Below are 21,630 nucleotides of genomic sequence, written 5' to 3' on the forward strand. Positions count from 1 at the left end.
TTTCCAGAGGTTGCAGTATAGTAATACAAAAATAATAACAAAGCAAGAAGTGTAGGGAATATAACACAGAGAGTTCACAAGGACACAGTGTTCTTACACAGGCTGAAAGTCAGTGATTTCACAGTGGTAAATGCAACTGTACTTGCCAAAACACTGGATATGGAGTAAAAACTGTGTTTATGTGTTATCTTCAAACCTGGGTATAATTACCAGAATTCTTCCTAAAACTATTACAGAATATCAATATAACTCTGCCATTTCATGAGCATAACAGAATGGTCAAATCTATCACATGGGCATGCAAAACCTGTGAGTCCTGACTGTACCCAAAAACAATGGATATGGCTGACAAGAGAAACAAAGGAAAGGGGAAAGCTTATGCCAAGAAGTACTTCAGGTCTTCAAAAGTCTATAAAATGGTATCATGAGTAGAATCACAAAATCACAGACTGGTTGGGACTGGAAGAGACTTTAAAGATCATCTTGTTCCACCATCTGCCATGGGCAGGGATACCTTCCATTATCCCAAGTTGCTCTAAGCCCTGTCCTTGGACACTTCCAGGGAAGGGGCAGCCACAGCTCCTCTGGGCAGCCTGTGCCAGTGCCTTACCAGCCTCACTGCAGAGAATTCCTTCTGCACAAAGTTTTGAAAACTCCAGTTATGGAACCAAACCCGGAGAATTATGCATTTTCAACGCAGTTTCGTGACTGGAATTTGGGGATACAGGTCTGTAACAGCCTCCTTTGGCACAATTACAGTTAAAGCAAGGCGCTTCAAAGGGAGGTGGGAACCTGGAGGTTTTTCACACTCTGGCTTTAAGATATTAAAAGCTTTAAAAAAAAAAAAAAAAAAGAGAGAGAGAGAGAGAGAGAGAGAGAGAAGGAGTGTTATGGGAGGAGGCGCTGTGGGTGTCGGCGCTGTGACTCGCTGAAGAGAGCCGGCTGTGTGTGTGCAGCGCCGGGCTGCCCTGCTCTCCTCGCAGGTGGCCGTGCCCAGGTGGCCCGTGTCACCTGCTGTCACCTGCTGTCACAGCATCCGCCTCACGATGCCATGATGCCTCGGCCACCCCGGCCGTGCCGTCAGTAGAGCCGTCCAAGGTAACGCGGCCGTCTCCTCCTTCTTTATTCTTTTTTTTCCGGTTTTGTTTTGCATTCTCCTCACCGCAGCGTTTCTCATCTCCAACACCTCTATCAACCAGTACGTTTTCAGAGTACTAACTGCTTAATGTGCGGATTACCCAGCTCGCTTTCTCCTGTAACTAAGAGCTAGCTGCTGGATTTCACACAGACCCGCAGCTGGCTCCTCTGGCCTCTCAGGGGTGTTTTTAGGGAGCCGCGGCCGGTCCCATGCCCGTTCCCGGACGGGAACCTAGGGGACAGACCCATTCACCTCCCCGCCAACACCCCCGGGGGGTTTGGGAGCAGATTTTAATTGGAATCTGCATTTCGGAGCCGCGCGGAACCTCGGCGGCGGGGCGGCTGTTTCCGGGCCGGAGGGAAGGCTGGGCCGCGGGCCCGTTCGCTGCCGGAAGCCGTCAGGGAATTGGGACCGACCGGAGCAGCGAGCCCGGCCCGGCTCCTGCCCCCGGCCTGCTTTTCCTCAGAGGAAATGGGCGGGCTCGGAACGGGGCGTACCTTTTCCCGCGGCTGCCTTTGCCTTGAACGTCTTAGGGTGTTTTCAGATGTAAAAGAGCCGAGAAACACTCGCTTGGTCGTGTCAGCCCGGTGATCTGCAGTTTCAGTCGGTGAACAGAGCTCTTATTCCACTGATACAAACGAAGTGTGTGGAGCAGGAAAGATGTGAGATTAGAAATTGTTCCGATGTCCCCTCGTTGGGAGTAAGGAGCCAGCTCCCATCCCGGCTGTCAGGCATCCCTGGATCCCAGTGGGCTCCTACTTCTAGCCTGCCGTGAGGAAACCTTGTGGAAAAGCAGCTGCGATGTCCGGAGCAGCTCCCACCACTCGGACCACCGGGAGATTTGACCTCCACCGCTTTGGTGCCTAGAGAGGCTGGCCTGGAACAGAGACTAGACAGAGCAAAACAAGAATAAAATAGGTATTTATTGAAAGGCCTTAAAAGGATACACCTTGGGCAGTGCAAGAGCCTGGCTGGGGTTACACCAGTCACGAGTTTTTACACTTTTATAAGTTTTAGTTCATCTCCATATTGGGGTTAGTTGTCCAACCACAGCCCCAGGTTATGAAGTCTTAACCCCCTGGCTTGCCCCCTTCCCTTTGCTTTTGTTTATACTTTTTGGGTACTGAGTGTCCTTGATTCTCTAGCTGGGAAGGGATTGTTGTGTCTAATTACCCTGGGAAGAGAACTTAGCGACAACTAGTATGAAGTTTCAGAGTTATATACCGGGCACCAGAGAATCTGAAAAATGTAAAAGCTAAAACCCAAAACATCAGCTTATGGCAGCTATTTCTCTGTGAGGACTGGGGGAACATTGCTCCCACTTGCTTGCACAGCCAGGCCTTCCAGAAAGCAACTTCAGGAGCTAAAAGGGAACAGCAGGGTATGAAATGTTAGTATTGACAGCAGCCCGTGGTGAGATGCTTTTATTAAATTTGGGGAGTTGTAATTAATGAAGCTTTCTTGAGTGGGGTTGTAGAATAAGAACTATCTTTTCCACCAAAGTAAGGTGCCCTTCCTTCCTGTGTTGTTTTTGCATTGTGCATTCATAATGTTCCCATGTATGAAGGAGTCTTGTAGCACCTGGAGGCATGTTTGATGGTGATTATGGTGATGGTGGGGTGGTGGCCTCGATGATCTGGAAGGTTTCTGCCAGCCTTGATGGTTCTGTGTGATTTTGAAGTGCTTTGCCTTAGAAGATTATTATTACCGATTTTTGGATGTGGTAATGATCACATTTAGGCACCTCCATAGGATACTGTGGATCAGGAAAAGGAATACAGAGAAAATGAATATTAGACACCCTGAGTGCATTTGCTAAAGACATCTGTGGTTTGGGTTTTTTGGGGGGTTGTTTATTTGTTTTTGGGGGGCTTGTTTTAGCCTTTTTTGTTGGGTTGGAGTTGGTTAGTTTGGTTTCTTCTGGTGAGTTTTTAAATTTTGGGGTTTTTGGGGTTTTTTTTGGGGGGGTGGGGTGGTTTGCTTTTCTCTGTTTGTTTTTTTGGTTTTTTTGTTTGGTTTGAGTTTTTTTGTTAGTCAGATAATCTCCAAACTTGCAACCTCTTGCTTCCAAATTAGCTTTCAGCATGTGAATGCAAGAGCTGACAACTACCTTAGGAGCCCTAAGGCCTGGCACAATGTTTATTTCAGGGATTAGGGACTGCAGTTTGCCATCACCACCACCAAAAACTGTGTCTCAAAGCCAAACAAAAAAATACATCATCATAAAAAAATAAACCCACGTCATGAAACTTGGGGATTTCTAAGTACTGATCCCATAGCCAGTTCTGCCAAGACAGAGTCTTTTTCACACTTCAGACATGAGACATAATAGATGATGCAGAAGTAAGTTATTTTTTCTCAGCAAGTATTTTAAATAAAATCTGTCATACCCTGCAGTCTGGTCATGTAGCCCGGTGGCTCTCAGAGGACTTCTTATGAGCAGGATGTTATGTGGAAGCCTGCTTTCCACAAACTGGATTGAATAAACTGGTGGAAAAAAAATCAAGGAACTCATTAATTGACTTGAAATGACTTGTAGTTTTAGTGGGTATGATAAATTTTATCTTGAATTTGGATACAAGTGTTTTTTTAGCTGCCTGAATAGCTACATCTCTGTTATCTCAGTTCTATGGCATTTGGAAGCTTAACTGGAGCTGTGCTGAGTTTGCACACTTGTCCTTTGGCAGGTTTGTTTCCATCAGTGCCTTGCTTCACTGGGATGTGACACATGGAGCCTTGATATTAAAACAGTTGGTAGGAATAAAGAGAAAAAAGTCAGCAGTAATACATCTGATTTTGGCTTTGGCTTTTTCTAAGGTAGAAGCTTTAAGAATTATTTTGCTTTTTGTTTTTTTCAGGGCTCAGAGATGGATTCACCAGAAGGGGCCACAATTAGAAGTGAGCAGAAATTCAGGTAACTTATTAGAGTTTGTACAAAACTGTCTCTTAATGCAAATCTGAAACCACAGTAGGAATAAACTACTGAATATTGAATACAAGAACAACATCATGCCTGAAAACTTGAAATTATCCCAGAAGCTACTGAAGAACTTCATGCTCACTCAAGTTGTTTATGAGGAATAAATAATGACAGGAAACAATTTGGGCTAAATGTAGCAGGAAGGTTTGATGGTGTCATCAAATACATTTCATTTGTAGACACTAGCTGGCAACCATACCTACATGTTTATTGCTTTGCCTGAGGCCATTTCAAATTGAACATTATAGTTTTACCTCGTGGTTTCAGGTGATTGTGAAATAAGAGGTGTTAATAGTCTTTATTACCATGTTACCAGAAACTGAAAATCTGGAAAGGTAGTTTGGAACGTCAGGGGAGTTCTGAGTTTCTGTACTACTGAAATCCTTGTTTGTACAGAAGTGATTTTGCTGTATGGTTTATATGCATTTTCACTTCTTTTCTGAGTAATCATGAAAGATTTTCTTCAACAGTTCCCTGTGCTGGTTTGTGCAGAGACTGTGGATGTAACACCAACCCGCCTCTGAGAGGGATCTGTGGGTAGTAATGTCTAAATAGTGAGTTGGGTGAACCCTTGATCTGAGCCAGCATGACTGCTGTCTTCACATATCCCACAGTGATCATAAATGAGAATAAAATATTTCACTTTTTCCCAGAAAAAAACAAATGTTTGTTTTCTTGGAATATTGTGACTTGTCCCTTTGAAATAGTTCTACTTCCTTTCTGTCACACAGGTTTTAGTTCAGTCACTGGACAACCTTTTGCCTACTTCTTTTAATATTTCATTGGAAATGGTGTTTGGCTTGCCCAGTGGCCTGAAAATTGGTAATTGTCAATTTGAATCTCAGAGATAGTAGTGATTTGAAGTTGTTGCCATTCTTTTGGCTGGCATTGACCATTCACATTTATTTGTCTGAAATGGCAAAAAGGCTTCAAGGTTATGATTGGTTTGGGGGAGGCTATGAGCTTCTTGTGGCTGCCCATCTCATTCTTTGTGTAGGAATGGAGAACTCTATTCCTGCTGGTTGGTTGGTGTTTTGCAGAAGCTTTAATGGCTCAGGTGAACTTCTGGAGTCAGTCCCTGAGCTCTTCAGGCAAGCCAGGAAATGCGCCGTGAACAATGAACACTTTTGTTTTCTGTGTTCAAGAAAATTCTTAAAAAGTCTTGTAAGAAAGCAGCCTCGGGACCTTCTCCTGGTAATTGGGACGGGGGTGAGTGCTGCAGTAGCCCCAGGAATTCCAGCACTCTGTTCCTGGAGAAGCTGCATTGAGGCTGTCCTTGGAGCAGCTGAGCAGCTGGAGGTGCTGCACCCGGGGGATGTCGCTGAATTCCGTAAGAAGGTAATCAAAGAGAGAGACCTGCTTGTGGTTGCACATGATCTCATCAGGAAGATGTCACCAGTGAGTATATTTATAACTTCTGTTAATTTCTATACCTAGTATGTATGTACTAGTTTTGTATAACAGAACTTCTGTTCTAAGGAAGTACTACTTCCAAAAGTTGAATATTTTCTAGTGAAAATGGAAATTTTCTGAGTTACCATACAGTACATTGTACATTTTGGGGAGGCTAAAAGACCCCTGAGTTTTAGTATAAGTTACTGTTCATCAGAATTAATGCAAACAAGAGTCCTGACTGTTAACTATTTGCTGTAATGTTTCTGAGCATTGAAAGAGGAATTTCTAGGTCTGTAGCTGTAACTGGAGAGACCCTGAAAGTACAGGTAGGCCTTGAGCCTACTGATGACCTTGGGCCACACACTGTGAATCACTGGTGCAGCTCACACTTCCCTGAGGACAGCCCATGCATGCCCAGTCTCAGTCATCCATCTGAGTTTCCAGAGGTTTTCAAACTGTGTTAAGACGTTTGCCAAGTCTTCCTTCTAGCTGAAATAATCTAGATGACAGACATAGTGTTAAGTGTGTAGGCTGGGGTAAGCCAGGCCCAGTGTGACAGTAAGTCTGCATGTGTTCATAGCAGATCTAATAATTAAAGAAGTTTTCTCAACCAGGAATGAAAAAGAAATAACCCTCCCCCCTCTTTAATAGTATATCCCAGGAACATCCAGGATATACTAAATAGCTGAATACTGATAAAATTCTGGTATGTCTGAATCCAGGGTAAGCCAATTTTAGTGTTTTATTATACTTGTATTACAAGTTCTCTTGAGAAACCCAGACAATTGTTTGGAGCTACACTTAGAAGAGACAAGAGCACTGGAACAAACTGAGATTTGTTTTGGGTAGTTTTGGTTGGTGTGCTGTTCAAGCCCTCTTTTACAGGAATGCTTTGGCATTAAGTAGCCAGATGGTGTGAGTTCCTGTGGGAGGCAGTTGTAACAGAGCCTGATGGACTCTTCCTCTCCTCTTTCCTCAGCGTACCGGGGACACGAAGCCCAACTTCTTCCAGGATTGCTTAATGGAGGTGTTTGATAATTTAGAACAATACATTCAGAACCCTGTGGTTCTGCAATGCATCCTGAGGCTCATGGAGAGAGGCACAATGGTTCTGACTACAAACTATGATAATTTGCTTGAAATATTTGGTCAGCAACAGGGTAAACCTATGGAATCTTTAGACCTTAAAGATAAGGATAAGGTACGATGAGAGCAGTAAAATTACTGGACTTAATATATGACAGGTCAGCACATAAGCTGCACTGAAAGATGTTTTCCTGTTTAAAGAGTCAAGATTAAAGCTGTTAATTGTTAAAGCATGTCTGTAAGCTACAGCAAGTGCCCAGATGTTTGTTTTCCATATCTCTTTATTCTGAATAATCTGGTAATAGTTACCAAGGAGAATTTCATGTGATGCATTTGTTAACCAGTTCCCTGCCATTTACTGGGAAAAACCCACAAATTGTTTTAACTTATGCAAAGTCATTGTTAAAATTCCAAATAGAATTTCATCTGGCTGGTAGTTAATTTACTGTTCATACCTTTTCTGTCAGTGCTCCTGGAACTTGCTTCTTGGTTGACTGGCTGTTTAACCCAAAAAGCCAGAGACAGCTGCAGTATCACCCATCACCTTTTTGTTAGGATTTAAAGTGAACTGTGTAATTAGTAACTGCAATCTCTTGCTGTAGGAAAGTGCAAAAGTACTTGTTTCTGGTTTAAGTGGTTTGTAAGTCAGTTCAGCTGTACAGTTTTGCAGATTCATGGTGAACGTGGCATATTATAACAAAAGGATGTATCTTGCATGATGTGCTTTAGGTTCTTCAGTGGGCAAGAGGTCATGTAAAATATGGAGTTCTTCATATTCACGGCTTATATACAGATCCCTGTGGAATGGTGCTTGATCCCTCAGGATATAAAGATGTTACTCAAGATCCTGAAGTCATGGTTTGTGTCATTTTTAAAATTTTGACTATGTTTTTACAAGCAGTTTCTTGTAATCACTGCAGACAAGATACCTAAGGCTCTGGGGAATCATATAAATGAAATGCTTGGAGACCAGAGGAATTACTCAGAATTATTCAGAAAGGTGGCTTTGTTGCAAAGGCAGTCTATGCCCTTGGGTACTGTGGCTGTGTAAATCACAACCAAACCCCTCAGCTGGATGTCAGAGTTTGTACTTATCCTTGGAAAGAACAGGAGCCTCAAAATACTGGACACCAGGACAAGGATTCATCATCATATAATTGCTGGGTTTCTTAGGGGTTTAAACTGGTGCCAGCTCTGGATCCTGGACTTAATGTTGTCTTAGCTGTCATAGGAAGTGAGACGTTTGGTCGAGAATATTCATTTTCCTTATTTAGAGATTGACCTAACAGGATGACAATGTTCTGTCACACTAATTCTTTCAATTTAAATTCCCTTGCTGGCAACACTTACATGCCTGTTTAAATTCCATGGAATGGTTTGGGTTGGAAGGGGCCTTAAAGATCATCGTGTTCCAACAAAATTATATTTGCATGATAATTCTGCTGCCTTTTTTTTTTTTTTCTTTTTGTGTAGGAACAATGGTTATGAAATGTCAGTTTGGCCTGGTCCTAAAACATTTGCTATTAGCAGGTCACTAGTGAGGTTCTGCTCTGCTGGTCCTTTTCTGGCTGATGTATTTTAAAAGTTCTGACCTTGGATTTTGTCTGCTGAAGTAAATGTGGCTCTTCTTTGTTTCTGTTCCTTCTCAGGAGGTTCTTCAGAACTTGTACCGAACCAAGTCTTTTTTGTTTTTGGGTTGTGGAGAGACTCTGCGTGACCAGATATTCCAAGCTCTTTTTCTTTACACAGTAAAGAATAAAGTGGATCTAGAACATTACATGTTGGTGCTTAAAGAAAATGAAGATCACTTTTTTAAGCTCCAGGCAGACATGCTGCTGCATGGAATAAAAGTTGTGTCCTATGGGGACTGCTTCCAACAATTCCCAGAGTATGTCCAGGATCTGACTGCTCAAATCTGCAAACAGCGAAGTCCAGGTAATGTGGCCTCTTCAACAGCAGAGTCTGGAGCAGGTACTGGGCAGTTTGCCCTGCCTGAACACTGCAGCTGATCTGAGGCACTGACCTCATGTGCAGCTTTGTTTCATGTGAGGGACATGCAGATTTGGAACATGTGGCCAAAATGTGACTGGATGTTTTGGGTTTTTTTTAAATCTGTGGATTTTGGAGATCTGTGGATTCTTGCAAATTTCATCTTGAATTCCAGATTTGTCTCTTTGTTAGCATTTGGTAAAGGTGTTTACTTAGCATATATTTATAATGTGAACTTCATAATGTATTACATTTTCAGAAATCTGACTTGTCAGGAAAAGAGACTAAGAATTGAAGGGATTAACTGGTGGGATAAGCTGGTTGAGCCACAATATCTGACTGAGCATAGAATGGGAAATTAAATCAGTGCATCCAGTAAGTGTTTGACTAAGTACACTAGGAGTTATGAAGAGAATGGAGAGAAACAGCTGTACGTCTAAGGAAGGAGATCAATGTTTTCCAAACAAGGACAGTTCCGTTTTGGTTTATCCAGAAGAAAATAACTAAATGACCTTGGGAAGCATTGCTGTTTGACAGCTCTTTTATTAGTAATTTCAGGGAAACTGTTTTTTCCAAAATTGTTCCCAGGTGGTGCATAGTAGGAACATTTTCCTGGAAAGTGCATGCCCAAATTAATATCCTGGTTTTTGTGACTTGATGGATATTCCAATTAGACTTCATTATGTTTTTCTTTCCATGAAGGCTAGAAAAAAATATTTATCACACAACTGAGATTTGAGGAAGTTTGTCTGCAGTCTGATTTGTACTGGACTTGCAACAGGAGGGACCTTACTCAGATTTGAAAATCTCATGATCTTATTTACAAGTCAAGATCCCAAGCAAAACCATTTTCAGGTGTGCAGAACTGCTCTGTACATCAACAGACTGTCAGGGTTTGGTTTTTTGTGCCTATTTACAAACTCTCTTCTAAAAGGTAGCAGGGAGAGATTGTTAAAAGGGTTATACTGAAGAAATGAGAAATGCAAAACCAAAATAGCCTGATGCACACTGAGGACAGTAGGCCCCTGGACACTCGCTGGAAAAGGAACACAGAAAACTGCAAGCAGTCCAGGAATCCTGGAATGCCTTGAGGACCACTTCCTAGGAGAGGTGATGGAGAGCCCAATAGAGGAGAGGCTCAGCTGAACCTGAGGTCAGGGTTGGTAGTAGCCTGGGCTGAAGTAATCATGTCCTGGTGCAATTCTCTGCTAAACCAATATGAAGTTGCTTAGCCATATTATTTGAGAAATTGTGTCAAGTGGGGAAGTTCCCACTGACTGGAAAAGAGGAAACATAACCCCCACTTTTAAAAAGGGAATAAAGGAAGACTTGGGGGATGTGAGTAAAAAATGGGCTGGATGGTCACACTCAGGGCTGTGGTCAGTGGTTTTATGTGTGGATGGAAACTGATGGAAGCTGTGTCCTACAGGAGTCTGTGTTAGGACCAGGACCATGTAATGGCTTTGATGGATACGTAGACAGTGAGCTTGTGTGTGTCCTCAGCAGGTAACACCAGCAAGCTGAGGGCTGTGGTAATAGGGAAGGGGTCACAGCCTGAGAGACCTGGATAGGCTGGAGAGGCTGTGCTATCACCAAGTTCAGCAAGGCCAAGGTTCTACAGCTGGGCCAGGGCAATTGCAAGCACAAATCCAGGCTGGGGATGAGCAGATGGAGCAACCCTGAGGGGGAACTTGGGGTTGTTGGTGGCTGACAGCTGGACAGGCCCCATCCCAGAGACTCCCCTGTGCTAGGCTGAGACCCCAGCATGGACAGCTGGGTAGGGGGGATTCTGCTCCTCTGCCCTGCTCAGGTGAGACCCCACGTGCAGAGCTGCACATCAGAAGGACATGGAGCTGCTGGAAGTGGGTCCAGAGGTGGGCAGTACATACTATCAGGGGCTGGAGTACCTCTGCTTTGGAAACAGGCTGTGAGAACTGGGGGTGTTCAGCCTGGATAAAAGGCTCTAGGGAGATCTTAACAGCAGCTGTGGCTGCCCCATCCCTGCCAGGGTGGATGGGGCTTAGAGCAACCTGGGATAGTGGAAGGTGTCCCTGCCCATGGCAGGATGGGTGGCACTGGATGACCTTTATCATCTCTTCCAACCCAGACTATCCTGGGATTCTGAATACAAGCTTGCTGTTTTAGGATGGTGCATAAAAGTATAAAAACTTCCTGGATGCTCATGTGTGTTTCTGATGTCTCTTACACTTCTCTAGATGCTGATCGGGTGGACAGCACAACACTGTTGGGTAAGTAAAGATTTTCACAGAAAGTTCCATAATCCTACCAACAGTAGAAAAATACCCCTCTTATTTCCAAAGTAATTAAATAATTAGTGTCCAGAGCTCTGATTTAGCTATTTTTTTACTCTCTGGTTTTCTTTCTGCCTAGCAGCAGGTAACTGATGGCCTTTTCAGGTCTATTGAATTACAAATGATAGTATTATCTCAGAGTACTCTGGTGAATGTTAGTAACTTTTCATATATGCTTTCTGGAGCTTTTTACATGCCAACATCAATAAGATATTTGGCTTAGATTTCCAAATGCAGGTTTCTGTTCCAAAAGCCTTCCTTAAAGGGGTCAGAAAGAGTGAATCTCAAGGGTGTAGGACTGAAGATGATTTTTTTAGTTGAACTGTTCAGGTTGCTTTGTTATATTTCTGTGAATAACCCAAGTAATAATACATTCTAATTGATGGAAAAAAATACAGCAAATGAGCTTTAAAAGATTTCACTCCTGAGAGGTCTGTGCTGCTGCAGCCAACATCAGAATTGTACAGAAATACCATCTCATAATGCATGTAAGGGTCTTTGGCAGTGCAGGAGGTAAAACCCCTGCTCTTTCCCAGTTAAAAAAAAAAGTACACAAGCTCCAAGACACTTGTGTGCAGGTGTAAAGTCTGAGATTAGTTTTGTAATTCCAATGGGATTTTAAACTTACCTTTCTCTCAACTGAGCTCATAAATCCCATTTTCAATAAAGCATAGTTGGGTGGAAGAATGTGGTAGAGTTGGTGGAAGACTGAGTACAACTAATTCCAGTCCTTCTTAACATCCCCCTTAACAGTCTTTACTAACTTGTTAGCACCATCTTTAGGCAGTTTTAGCACCTGTTTACTTGTAGTTCAGAATACAGACCCAAGTAAAAAAATCCAAGAGGATTACTGTGTGTAATACCCCACAAAAGCAAAGTGAATGATCTGGTTTTGAAGAAATTTTTATTCCATTCATGTTACTCTCTATTTATACTGTTTATATACTTCTAACAGCAGCTGACACCAAGGATTTTTGTTGCAGACTTCAGGAATGGTTCAGTTTGGGACCACTGGAGTACTCTATTTCAACCCTCCAGCTCAAGCTGGGGTGTCTAAGTAAGGGAGCCAGATGCACATGTGAGCTCCACAGGTGTTAAATAAGCTTGGGCTGCTAAAAGGCAGCAGAATCCTGAGCTGAGTCCCTGTTGTTTGTGTCAGTGTTGGGGGAGAGCTTGAGCCCAGACTTTTAGCAGGGTTAATGTTACATGTAATTCAGAATCCAAATATGAGAACCTCAGGGGACCAGGATTGTGTTTATCTTGCTAGCTGGTGCTTATAAAAGAAGTACACCAAGCACCTGAATGTAGTAATATTAATGTGCTTTTCTTCCCCTCTCTCACTCCAGGAACTTCATGTGTGGACTGTGCCAAAAGGAAGTTAGGAGAAAGCAGCACTGATTCTCCTAAGAGGGCCAAGCAGTCAGATGATATACCCACTCTTTAATGAAAAAGAGCAGAAGCTTTTTAACAGTAGGTGTTTTACATCTGCTGCATGGAAAGTTTTGAGCTGGTATTTCCATGATTTTAAGTGTAATAAACTTGTACATACTAGCTTTCTCTTTTCTAAAGCCATAAATGTGTCATGTGGGTAAAGCTTGAGGGTCAAGTGAATCACTCCTCTGGCACTGCCAGACTACTGGGGCAGGACCTGCAGGGTCAGACAGAAGCAGATGCAACTTCTCTTTGCATTTAGGCAAAGCCACTTGGACAAACTCTTCCCCAGCTGAAGCCACACAGCATTTGAATCTGTCAAAAGTGTCTCTTGGCACAACTGCCTTTGAAATAGAGAGGTTTCCATCAATTGAACTGCAGGTGGGTTTCTGGATTATTAGGGGTCTTGCAGGCTTTAGTCTCTGAGCCCCAAGTCCTGCAGAACAGTGCTGTTCCACAGTTATGGAACCCACAGCACGATGACGCACCTGCTTTCCACTTTTGACACGAGGATTTGTTTTTTCCTTTGTCTGGTAAGGCACGAGATTACCTGGGGAAGAAAGGCTGGAAGAGTGCTGCATCTTGCAGGGACAGACTACAGGGCAGGCACTCCCTGACCTCCCTGGAGTGGGCACCTATGGAAATGTTTTAACTACTGCTACATCACAGACTGCTGGCTGCTGCCTTGGACAGCAGGTAACAGTCCTACAGGGGAATAAAACCTAGTCAGTATCAAAGGCTCCATCTGCAGGTAATTCCTAGTGTGTAAATTTGTATTTGGTTGAACTGCCCCAAGGGTGAAGGTGAGGCCCAGCAGTACCTGGTACTTCCCCCACCTCCATCATATTGGCAGCAAGACGGAATTCCCACTGCAGCTGCCAGCACTGGTACACAGCTGTAGTCTTCGTCAGCTGGCTCTCACCTCAGTGCCTGCAGGAGAGCATGTCCAGGGCTGTTCTTTGTGCTGAAGCCAGCACAGGTACCTGGCAGGGCTGAAGGATTGCTCCTGTCAGGTTTCCCTGTGGCTGTGTCCTAAGGATTTCTGTTACGCCGTCTGAGAGCAGGTCACGTTGCACTGGGGTTTTACAGGCAGGGCAGGGGCTGGGTGTGGGAGGTGACCTTTTTCTCTGAACTGTGGTTCGGCAGGTCTTCTTCACTCCTTTGAAAAACAACCACCTCCTGCAGTTCCCTGGGACGAAAAGCTTGAGTGAGAGGCACTGTTAGGATGTTGCTGTGTTCCTGCAGGCCTTCAGGCAGCCCATAGCCCCCCTGTTCCTCTTAAGAGGGTCTGTTTATACCAAGATCACTTCTGAACTGTCTTTTAGCACCACATAGAGCATTTTACGTTGAGATTACCCTCCAACATAAGCTTCTGCAGTCAGCATAAACGGGCTGCTTTGGAAAGTGATGAGTCAGGCTCTTGTGGATCCTGGTGATCAGCTCAGAACACTTCACCTGTTGCTTCAAGCTGAAGCAAAACCCATCACTTGCACTGAAGTATTTATTACTCTGGTTACTACCACTAAACCCTGAAGTCATCCAACTCCTTATCACGTGCTTGAATCAGGTGACAATAGGAAATCCCATCCCTCCCCTTGCTAAGGATCAGCTTACACCCACCCAGCATTAGTGATTGTTCCCTTATAGATACTGTTTGTTGAGCAGCCTCCCTGTCTCAAGGGCCATCTATTGTATCCTCAAAAGCAGAAGAATGAGGGGTTATTTTATCTCCTAATACCTCTGTTACTGGTTTCTGAATTAAGGCACTGATGCTGACTCATGCCTCAGAGTAAATTTATTCAATGAAGTGTAGCAATAACACAAGTATTTGATGAACATTTGTATTCCTGTGAAACACGTTACACTCCTGCTCAGACAATCTTCCTCCCTGAGGCAGGATCCCCAAAGGCCCAGCACAAGCCAGGGCTCACAGCACATGACAAAGCAGGTATGTGTAAGCAACCCACAGGACAAAAAGGAACCTGCTCTGTGAACACAAGATGTAATTATTATGAACAACCACAAACGAAGTGAAGCTCTTCAGCATACAGAGGTAGAACATAAGCCAGATAAAATAATTCCAGCTTTCAGTTTTCTTTACCCAACTTCATTAACTTTAGATGGAATGTTCATTAATTTCATCTGCTTAGATGAAGAACAGCCAGCAAAGTAACTTCAGTGTACTGGGACAGCTGCATAATAACATTACTTTGTTTTAGATTTTATTTTTTTATATTTATATATATATATATATATATATATATATATATATATATATATATATAATGTCATTTGCCTTTATAGCACCTGACTCATTCTTTCCACTTCTGGATGAGGTGAAATAGCTCAGAGGTAAAATTTTTCAAGGTTACATCAACAGCTCTAGAGCTGCATTGCAAGTCTTTGTACAGTTAACTAATACTTGTATAAGGTTGCAGCAGAAGACTGAAGTCTTTCTGGCTGTCACAGAAGTCACCCAAGATAATGAACACATTCCAGAACCTTACTCTTTTAGAAAAAAGGAAATAATCCTATCTGAAGGCAAATAGATGCAGCTGCAACACAAAAGGTCCTGACTGGAGCAGTGAGCACCTGAATAGCATGCTAGCACTATGGACTTTTCCAAGAAAAGCAAGATGCTTGTTCTTTGGGATTCTGTACTTACGGAAATGAACCTGCAGCCCTTCTTCTTACAGCCAAAATATTAGGAATGAAAGCTCTGGGTACCAGGTGCGTACACCTCAGAAATAGCCTTGGTAATAGCCTCTGTAACAAAACTGCATCAAGGAATCGCAGTTGATTCCCTTAATGTTTTGCAAAACTGCTTCGCTTGAAAAGTGAACATTTCCCTGTCAACCTCCAAGAGCCACATTCAAACTCAGGTTTGTAACAGTCAGCTGTGAACCCAGTTCCTGCTGTCACCTGGCCCTGACACCATCCATGCACTATTCGAAGAGAGAACCACGGCTGGGCTTCTCTGCTGTGTCCTGCTCCTCCTCCTCTGGGTACTCAGTAAGATCCAGGGTCAGGACTTGGCTGAACATAATATCATCGTACTGAGAAGAAAGAGGATCACACCATGTAACACACTTGTGGTACTTGAAATAAACATTTCATAACTATTAGATGCAATCATGAGCTTGAATTCCCCAAAGGATGTTCCCTGGAGCCAGTGCCTGCACAGCAGGACACAGCCAGCCACCAACTACATATACATGATTCACTGGAGCAACGCTCCACGTGCAACCCACTACTTCAACAACCCCATGTACATTATTTAACCATAACTAATTGTTACCTCAGGACACACTCCCATCAATGCATCTGCCTTGCAATAAAACTCTTCCTTCAGGGAAATAACTATCATTTGTAACTGTTCATGTGCCTGTTCTCTAATGAAACTCGAGACCTTTGGAAAGAAATCAAGTATTTCAGTTAGTTCTGGCAACCTGAAACAATGCTGTGATTAGGGAATGGTGAGGAAAGAACTGAACTGTGCTAGCTGCAGAATTCCATCACTAAATAAGATTGTTAAAATGAGAAATAAATCTGTTTTAAAAGCCAGGTATTTTGCACAGTTTTAAGACAACCCCTCAGAAGTGCTGTTTTTTGAAAACATTTAAGGAAATAATGGTTCATTCCAATGAATAAAGCTACAAAAGGACACCAGTGCCAGTGAACAGCAATTTTACTTTACATAACTAGAGAGGAAGGTAGAAATTCCTAAGTAAGTTTTTCAAAAAATGTGTAAGGTTTGCTACTGGCTGTGTAATAACTCAAATTAGTTCACTGCAGACAGCATCAAGTTTCTCAATAATAATGCAACTCAAAGGTACAAAACTTAAGTTATTAACTAGTGAGTATTGCAATGTCCCCCAATATAAATTAAATGCTGCATAAAGAACCAGTACATTTTTAATGAGCCTTCTGCCTGCCCAGTTCTATCTACATGACATGGAAATTTATTTTTTAACAGAAGACCTATTAGTAAGTTACAGAAATAACTGTTGTTGGTAAGTTACAACTATTATCATTTGTTCTAATAATTTCATAGTATAGTTCCAATTAGTGAGAGATCTACTTTAATACATCATCAATCAGAGAAAGGAAAGAGACAGATTAATTTCTTAGGATAAAGAAAATGGATACCAGTGAGTACCAGCAACAATCTTCCACTGATCACTTTTGCTCACTTGCAGCAATTAATTTTAGCTCTGTTTGAGCTGAGAAATCAATGGCGCATAGAGGCAAAATCACCTCTGTTTCCATTATTTTGTCAAGAAAGGTGCTCAGCACATCCTTAGGCATGAAGGTGACCTCTCCCAAGCAGAATGAGCCTCCTCAGAGAGGCAAAGTGCCTAGTACACTCTACCATCAGCTCTTTTAATCCTTCATAGGTAGCCTGTATGGAAAGCTGGCAACATCCCAGAAATGCTCGTCTTCATTCAATGTGTGATGTGTAATCTTGTTTTTGATCATATCACTGAGCACCAAACCCTAAAGCTTCCTTAGGGATATTCATTATAGCCCCACTACATCCCATCTAATGCTGCTGAAACACACTGCACCAAGTTAAAACAACCTCAGGGCCTGGCTAATCCTTGTGGACTTGCATCCCAAGGATTATTTAGGGAATTCAGGTTCAGGAACCTCTCACAGTGAGCCAGTAATCCCCAAGAAGAAACTCAATTCTATCTGGCAGGCACAAGCAGTAGAGCTTCCCAGCTATCTATTCCAGAGGTACCCTCCCAGCAAGCTCTGGGCTACTTGGCAAAACACAGTTAATGCCATCAGGGGAAAAACCAAAATGTTTGGTGTTGAAACAACTGCTTCTGTTTATTAGGTTCTACTGAGACTGACATTATCAGTAATGTTAGTAGAAATACTGTTCTGAAAAAAAATCCTTCCGCAGAAGAAAATCCAGGCATATGTGGAGAGCTTGAGGATTCCTCCCTACAAACAATCCCCCTGTTCTGAGCCTCCTCTTGCCAGGGGCTACCATGCACAGATTCAATCTCTGCTGTGCTCCAGCCTCAGTTCTTGTTACATTGAACAGTTATGGGCAAAAAGGGACAGATAAATTGAGGGTGGGAAGGTGTTTTAGAAAAAGTCATGTGAGTAAAATGACTGAAGCAACAGCTTAATTGGTGCTAATGCAGTTACCAAATCGATTATATTAAACACTCCAGTGACAGAACGACTTGTTTTCCACATGCAGACACACTTCTTGGAGCCAAAGGAACTCCAAGGCCTTACCAATTCCAAGCAGCACAGTTCCCAGGCGCCCTCCAGGTCAGACTGTGCCACATGGGGTTACATAATACACCTGCACATGCCTTCACACTCCTCACCACCTCCTCTCACCCTCACAGTTTAGAGACCAATCAAACACAGCTGAATTAAGGCATTTAATTTTTTTCCCCAAATCTCACTCATTACTTCAGCCCTAATCCAATCTAATCTAAAACAGGTTCAGTCAGGCTAATCAATCTCTGCATCCAAACACCCTGAAGTGGAAGTAACCACCCTTCTGCAAAAGGTACCAGATATTGTCAGTAAAATGCAACTTACTTTATCAATGTTTGTGTTGTCCAGTGCTGCATCTATCTCATCCAAAATGAGAAAAGGAGCTGGACGAAAGCTGTAGAAGACACGACAGTATTTTGCATTGAGATACTTAAATGTCAGTCAACATTGTAATTACTTACTTACTCCATAAATAAAGTTGATAGCATTTTGCAATATTAGTCTTGTATTTATTGTAATTGAATAATTTGGTATAATTTAACATTTAATATTAAATAATATACAAGAAATTAATTAACAGTTAATATTTTAATTAATATGAAATTCTACATTGAATATATAAAATAATGACAGATGAAGAAAAAGGATTTCAGCAATGCTTGATTTAGCAGTATGTTTTTTAACACGTAGGTAAGTGTAACACTGTCTCTTTCTATCACCTACTTGGCCAGATACTTGGAAAATACCCTAATACCTTTTTTTTTCCCCCTGGATAGTCCCAGAACAGTTCTTTTACCTGTGTATGGCAAACACAAGAGCCAGGGCTGCCACTGTTTTTTCCCCTCCTGACAAACTGTCCATTGGCATAAAGCGCTTGCCTGGAGCCACACAGTGAAAGCCAATGCCTTCCAGATAGGGCTCCTCAGGATTTTCAGGACTAAGGAATGCCTGGAAACAAATACATTTAATTGTTAATAGTGAGATTTATCAAATTATTTAGTTGGGGAAATTTTTAGGTTTAAATACTGCCTGAGCTAGTGAGGAAACCAGCAAGCTTGCTTCACTTTTAGAGAACCTGTTCATCCATTCTGAGAGCAGCAGTATCCAGTTCCCAGAGAATATGGTGCCACGCATTTGTTATTTCCAAACATTCACCTACTGAACAAACTTGATTTTATCATCTTGTGTGCAACTGCTTTTATTTTTTAAAAAATGTTAGCCTTCAAGACTAAATTTCCTCTCTTTTGGCCTAGAAGACAATATATTTGCAAAACTGCTGTTTTATGGTGAGAGGTTTCCTTTACAGAACCTAGCTTTGAGCTGGACAAAGACTGCTTGTATTAAAGTCTTCTGTACTTTATATTCTGGCTCCCAGGTACAAAATTTAAAAGCATTGTTTTGAAAAAAAAACCCCACATTTTTCCTAACCACTAAAGGCATGATAATTCCTACATGGTTTATTTTTCTCATTAATAGAAGAGAGAAAATAATGCAGACTCTTCCCCCCCACACAAGTAAAGACAGGTAAGAGAAATTTCCCTACTTAACCCTCATTTGAAATGTCTCCTCTCAGATTACAGACATCACGGAAGAAAACCAAATCAACACACAACATGCTGAAGGAAAACACAAAATCTTAAAACAGATAAGAGTTCAATCCTTTAAACATTCCACAGTCTATGGAATTTGACATAACCAAAGCATTTGGGAGTTCCCTCTTGACTTTTGGTATTAATAAAGAACAGTAAGAAAAGTAATTGTGAGAATTTTTCTGCATGTTTCTTAGAAATTGCAAAGATTATGTCTGCTTATGTTTTCTCAATATTTAAGAGGGGTAGAAGGTGCTTCAAGACCTTGTACAAAACACTAGCACTGATTTATGATTTTCAGTTGTCTGTACTAATGATTACTATTTGTATAACTTGATGTGTAGACCAGTGTTATTTTAAAATGAAGTACCCAATTACATTTCACACTTGTATTCTGGTAATTTACAAGTTTGCTAAAAGCAAAGAGTAAAACTAAGCCAAGATGAATAGTTCCCTATTTTGCTCACACCTTACCTCTGTCTAATGTCAAGCATGCTTGGGCTTATTGCCTATTCCTTCCCTGACTCCAAATTTCTGTAGACTTTATTTCTGTAATTTTTTTCTTAAGGACTGAGACTGTCTTTGGAAACCACAAGTGCTACTTTATTCTAGGTAACCAAACATCCAGTAAGGCCTTTAAGGCAAAGCCCCTCAGTACAACACACCTGAGCACTACTGTTCCTGCAAAGCCTCTTGTAGATCTTGTCAATGGCTATGGAGGCATGCTCAAAGCACCGGGTAAACAGCTCATATCTCCTCTTTTTCACCTCTTCAAATTCCCGCTTGCATACTCTGGCCTCCTTTCTGCTGGTCTCAAAAGCTATAGCGAAAAAAACCAAAAATTACGGGAACTGAATTAAGGATTCTTTGAGCAAATACACAGAACAAATATATACTGGGTACCATGAGCAGCATCCAAGAAAATCTTTTTGCAGAAAAAGGAACATAGCAATATAGTGCGAGTTTCCTTCCAGATTTCAAATGGGGGACCCACAAACCAGCAAAGTTGTGATATAGCCAATCTGCTCTGTGCCACACTTGTCTGGAGCAAGAAACAATATTCTTCTCCTAATTCCCTCCAGGAGTCAGGCAGCCCTAAGCAGCACCAGCACTGACCTGGTACAGATCCAGAACACCTTAAGTTTCTTACATTGTTGGCATCTTCAAAACTCTCTGAAGATACTAATTATTTTGCAGAAATGCTCATGTCTGAGTTTTGGACAACATACACAGTTCCTTCAGTTATGTAAGAAAAATTTAGGCAATTTTAATGTTAAAGTCAGTACTTCTCAGAAATCAAGTGAAAACTTTATGATGTTATGTGAGGAATAAATATCTTCCCAATCATTCAAACTGTATTTCAAGAAACTACTGTACACTCAAGTGTATATTAATGAATTGTTTGCATATAATTAAAAAGATAATTGAGGATAAACACTTGAGCACAAAAACAGCAGGACCAACCCCAAGAAGAGGAATTTCAATTGGGGCAGAATCACAGAAGTGACTGACATGAAGGACTCAGTGTTACCATCTACTGATTCTTGAAACTTGTCCCGAGCTATCTGTAACTTCTCTCCTGCTCTCAGGTTTGGAGCCGCTGTCTTCATTAATGTGGCCTCTTTAGATTTGATTTCCTGCTGCATTTGGTTCACATGATCGTCTATATCTTGATCAGATTCTAGTTCCTAGAGGAAAAAAAAAAAAAACCAGAGCAATCTAATTTGCTTTTAGGCCAAGACACTTCAATACATACAGCAAGCACTCAGTTCCTGAAACAATTACCCCACTCATTAATAGCTTAAACTTGAAACACAGCTGAAAATGCCACCCAGTTCTTAGTTCTTGCAGTTAATCTACCAGGCCCTCATTCTTCTTCCCCAAGACCTTTAAAAACAGGGAGACAACTATTTTCCCTTTATTCTCTTTTTAAAATACAACATAGGAGCAGGATTAGCGCTTCACTCCTTGATTATTAAAGAACAGGTTCTCTATTCTTTGAGGTAAGTTCTACTGATGACAGATTCATCTTTTGCTCTGTGCTTAGCCTCTGACATTTAACTATTTACATCAAGATTAAAAAGGAAAAAATATTACTGCTGAGAAAACGTGACCTAATGGACTGTTGGACAGGGAAGGATGGAAAGTCCCAGTTTCTGCAAATACCACAAACAAAAGGTAAACGACCACTGACAGCCATCCTTGGGTTGTGAGTTTTTAGCTCTAACATACGAAGTTGGAACCCCAAGGCAGAAAGGAGGAATAAAAAAAGAAAAAAATCAAGGTTATATTAAGTATTTTTGGGGTTCAGGTAAGTAGAAGTTAAAGCCAGTTATATAGGAAACTGACCTATCTAAAATGCCACACATCAATGCTATGTCTTGAGTACAAAACCAGAGCACAGATACACATGCACTTCAGCTTAGCAGTGGTTTTACCAAGTGTCACTTAAAGACCAGGGTG

At 41.9% G+C, this 21,630-nt stretch overlaps 2 protein-coding genes across 10 annotated transcripts in view; one reads left to right on the forward strand and one right to left on the reverse strand.

Annotated features, from left to right (window-relative positions):
* The first annotated feature begins 854 nt into the window (after positions 1-854).
* FAM118A (family with sequence similarity 118 member A) lies at positions 855-12,616 on the forward strand. 9 transcript variants are annotated; one of them, XM_062491772.1, is made up of 8 exons: positions 855-1,098; positions 3,997-5,516; positions 6,493-6,714; positions 7,329-7,457; positions 8,249-8,534; positions 10,805-10,837; positions 12,247-12,370; positions 12,594-12,616. In XM_062491772.1, exons 2-7 carry the CDS (start codon positions 5,034-5,036, stop codon positions 12,342-12,344), a joined length of 1,251 nt encoding a protein of 416 aa, XP_062347756.1. In that variant the 5' UTR covers positions 855-1,098; positions 3,997-5,033; the 3' UTR covers positions 12,345-12,370; positions 12,594-12,616. The 9 variants fall into 9 exon arrangements, with proteins under 9 accessions (XP_062347756.1, XP_062347754.1, XP_062347762.1 ...); XM_062491777.1 differs by lacking the exon at positions 12,594-12,616 and having other exon boundaries at positions 1,094-1,098; positions 3,997-4,052; positions 5,264-5,516; positions 12,247-12,446; XM_062491776.1 differs by lacking the exons at positions 855-1,098; positions 12,594-12,616 and adding an exon at positions 1,578-2,056 and having other exon boundaries at positions 3,997-4,052; positions 5,264-5,516; positions 12,247-12,446.
* Positions 12,617-15,276: 2,660 nt separating this feature from the next.
* SMC1B (structural maintenance of chromosomes 1B) overlaps positions 15,277-21,630 on the reverse strand; it is a 28,566-nt gene continuing 22,212 nt past the window's right edge. Inside the window, exons 20-25 of the mRNA XM_062490882.1 lie at positions 20,699-20,855; positions 19,833-19,987; positions 18,375-18,526; positions 17,903-17,972; positions 15,630-15,740; positions 15,277-15,387 (exon numbers count right to left, since the gene is read on the reverse strand). Of these exons, the coding sequence (XP_062346866.1) occupies positions 15,277-15,387; positions 15,630-15,740; positions 17,903-17,972; positions 18,375-18,526; positions 19,833-19,987; positions 20,699-20,855 (756 nt within the window). The remainder of the gene's footprint in view (positions 15,388-15,629; positions 15,741-17,902; positions 17,973-18,374; positions 18,527-19,832; positions 19,988-20,698; positions 20,856-21,630) is intronic.

The sequence above is a fragment of the Cinclus cinclus genome, chromosome 4, assembly GCF_963662255.1.
Source record: "Cinclus cinclus chromosome 4, bCinCin1.1, whole genome shotgun sequence".
Classification (NCBI taxonomy): Eukaryota; Metazoa; Chordata; class Aves; order Passeriformes; family Cinclidae; genus Cinclus; species Cinclus cinclus.

Coding starts and splice junctions, on each gene's coding strand:
- FAM118A (XM_062491772.1), top strand. CDS start 5,034: ATGGCAAAAAGGCTTCAAGGTTATGATTGGTTTGGGGGAGGCTATGAG. Junction 5,517..6,492: donor TCATCAGGAAGATGTCACCA/GTGAGTATATTT, acceptor CTCTTTCCTCAG/CGTACCGGGGACACGAAGCC. Junction 7,458..8,248: donor CTCAAGATCCTGAAGTCATG/GTTTGTGTCATT, acceptor GTTCCTTCTCAG/GAGGTTCTTCAGAACTTGTA.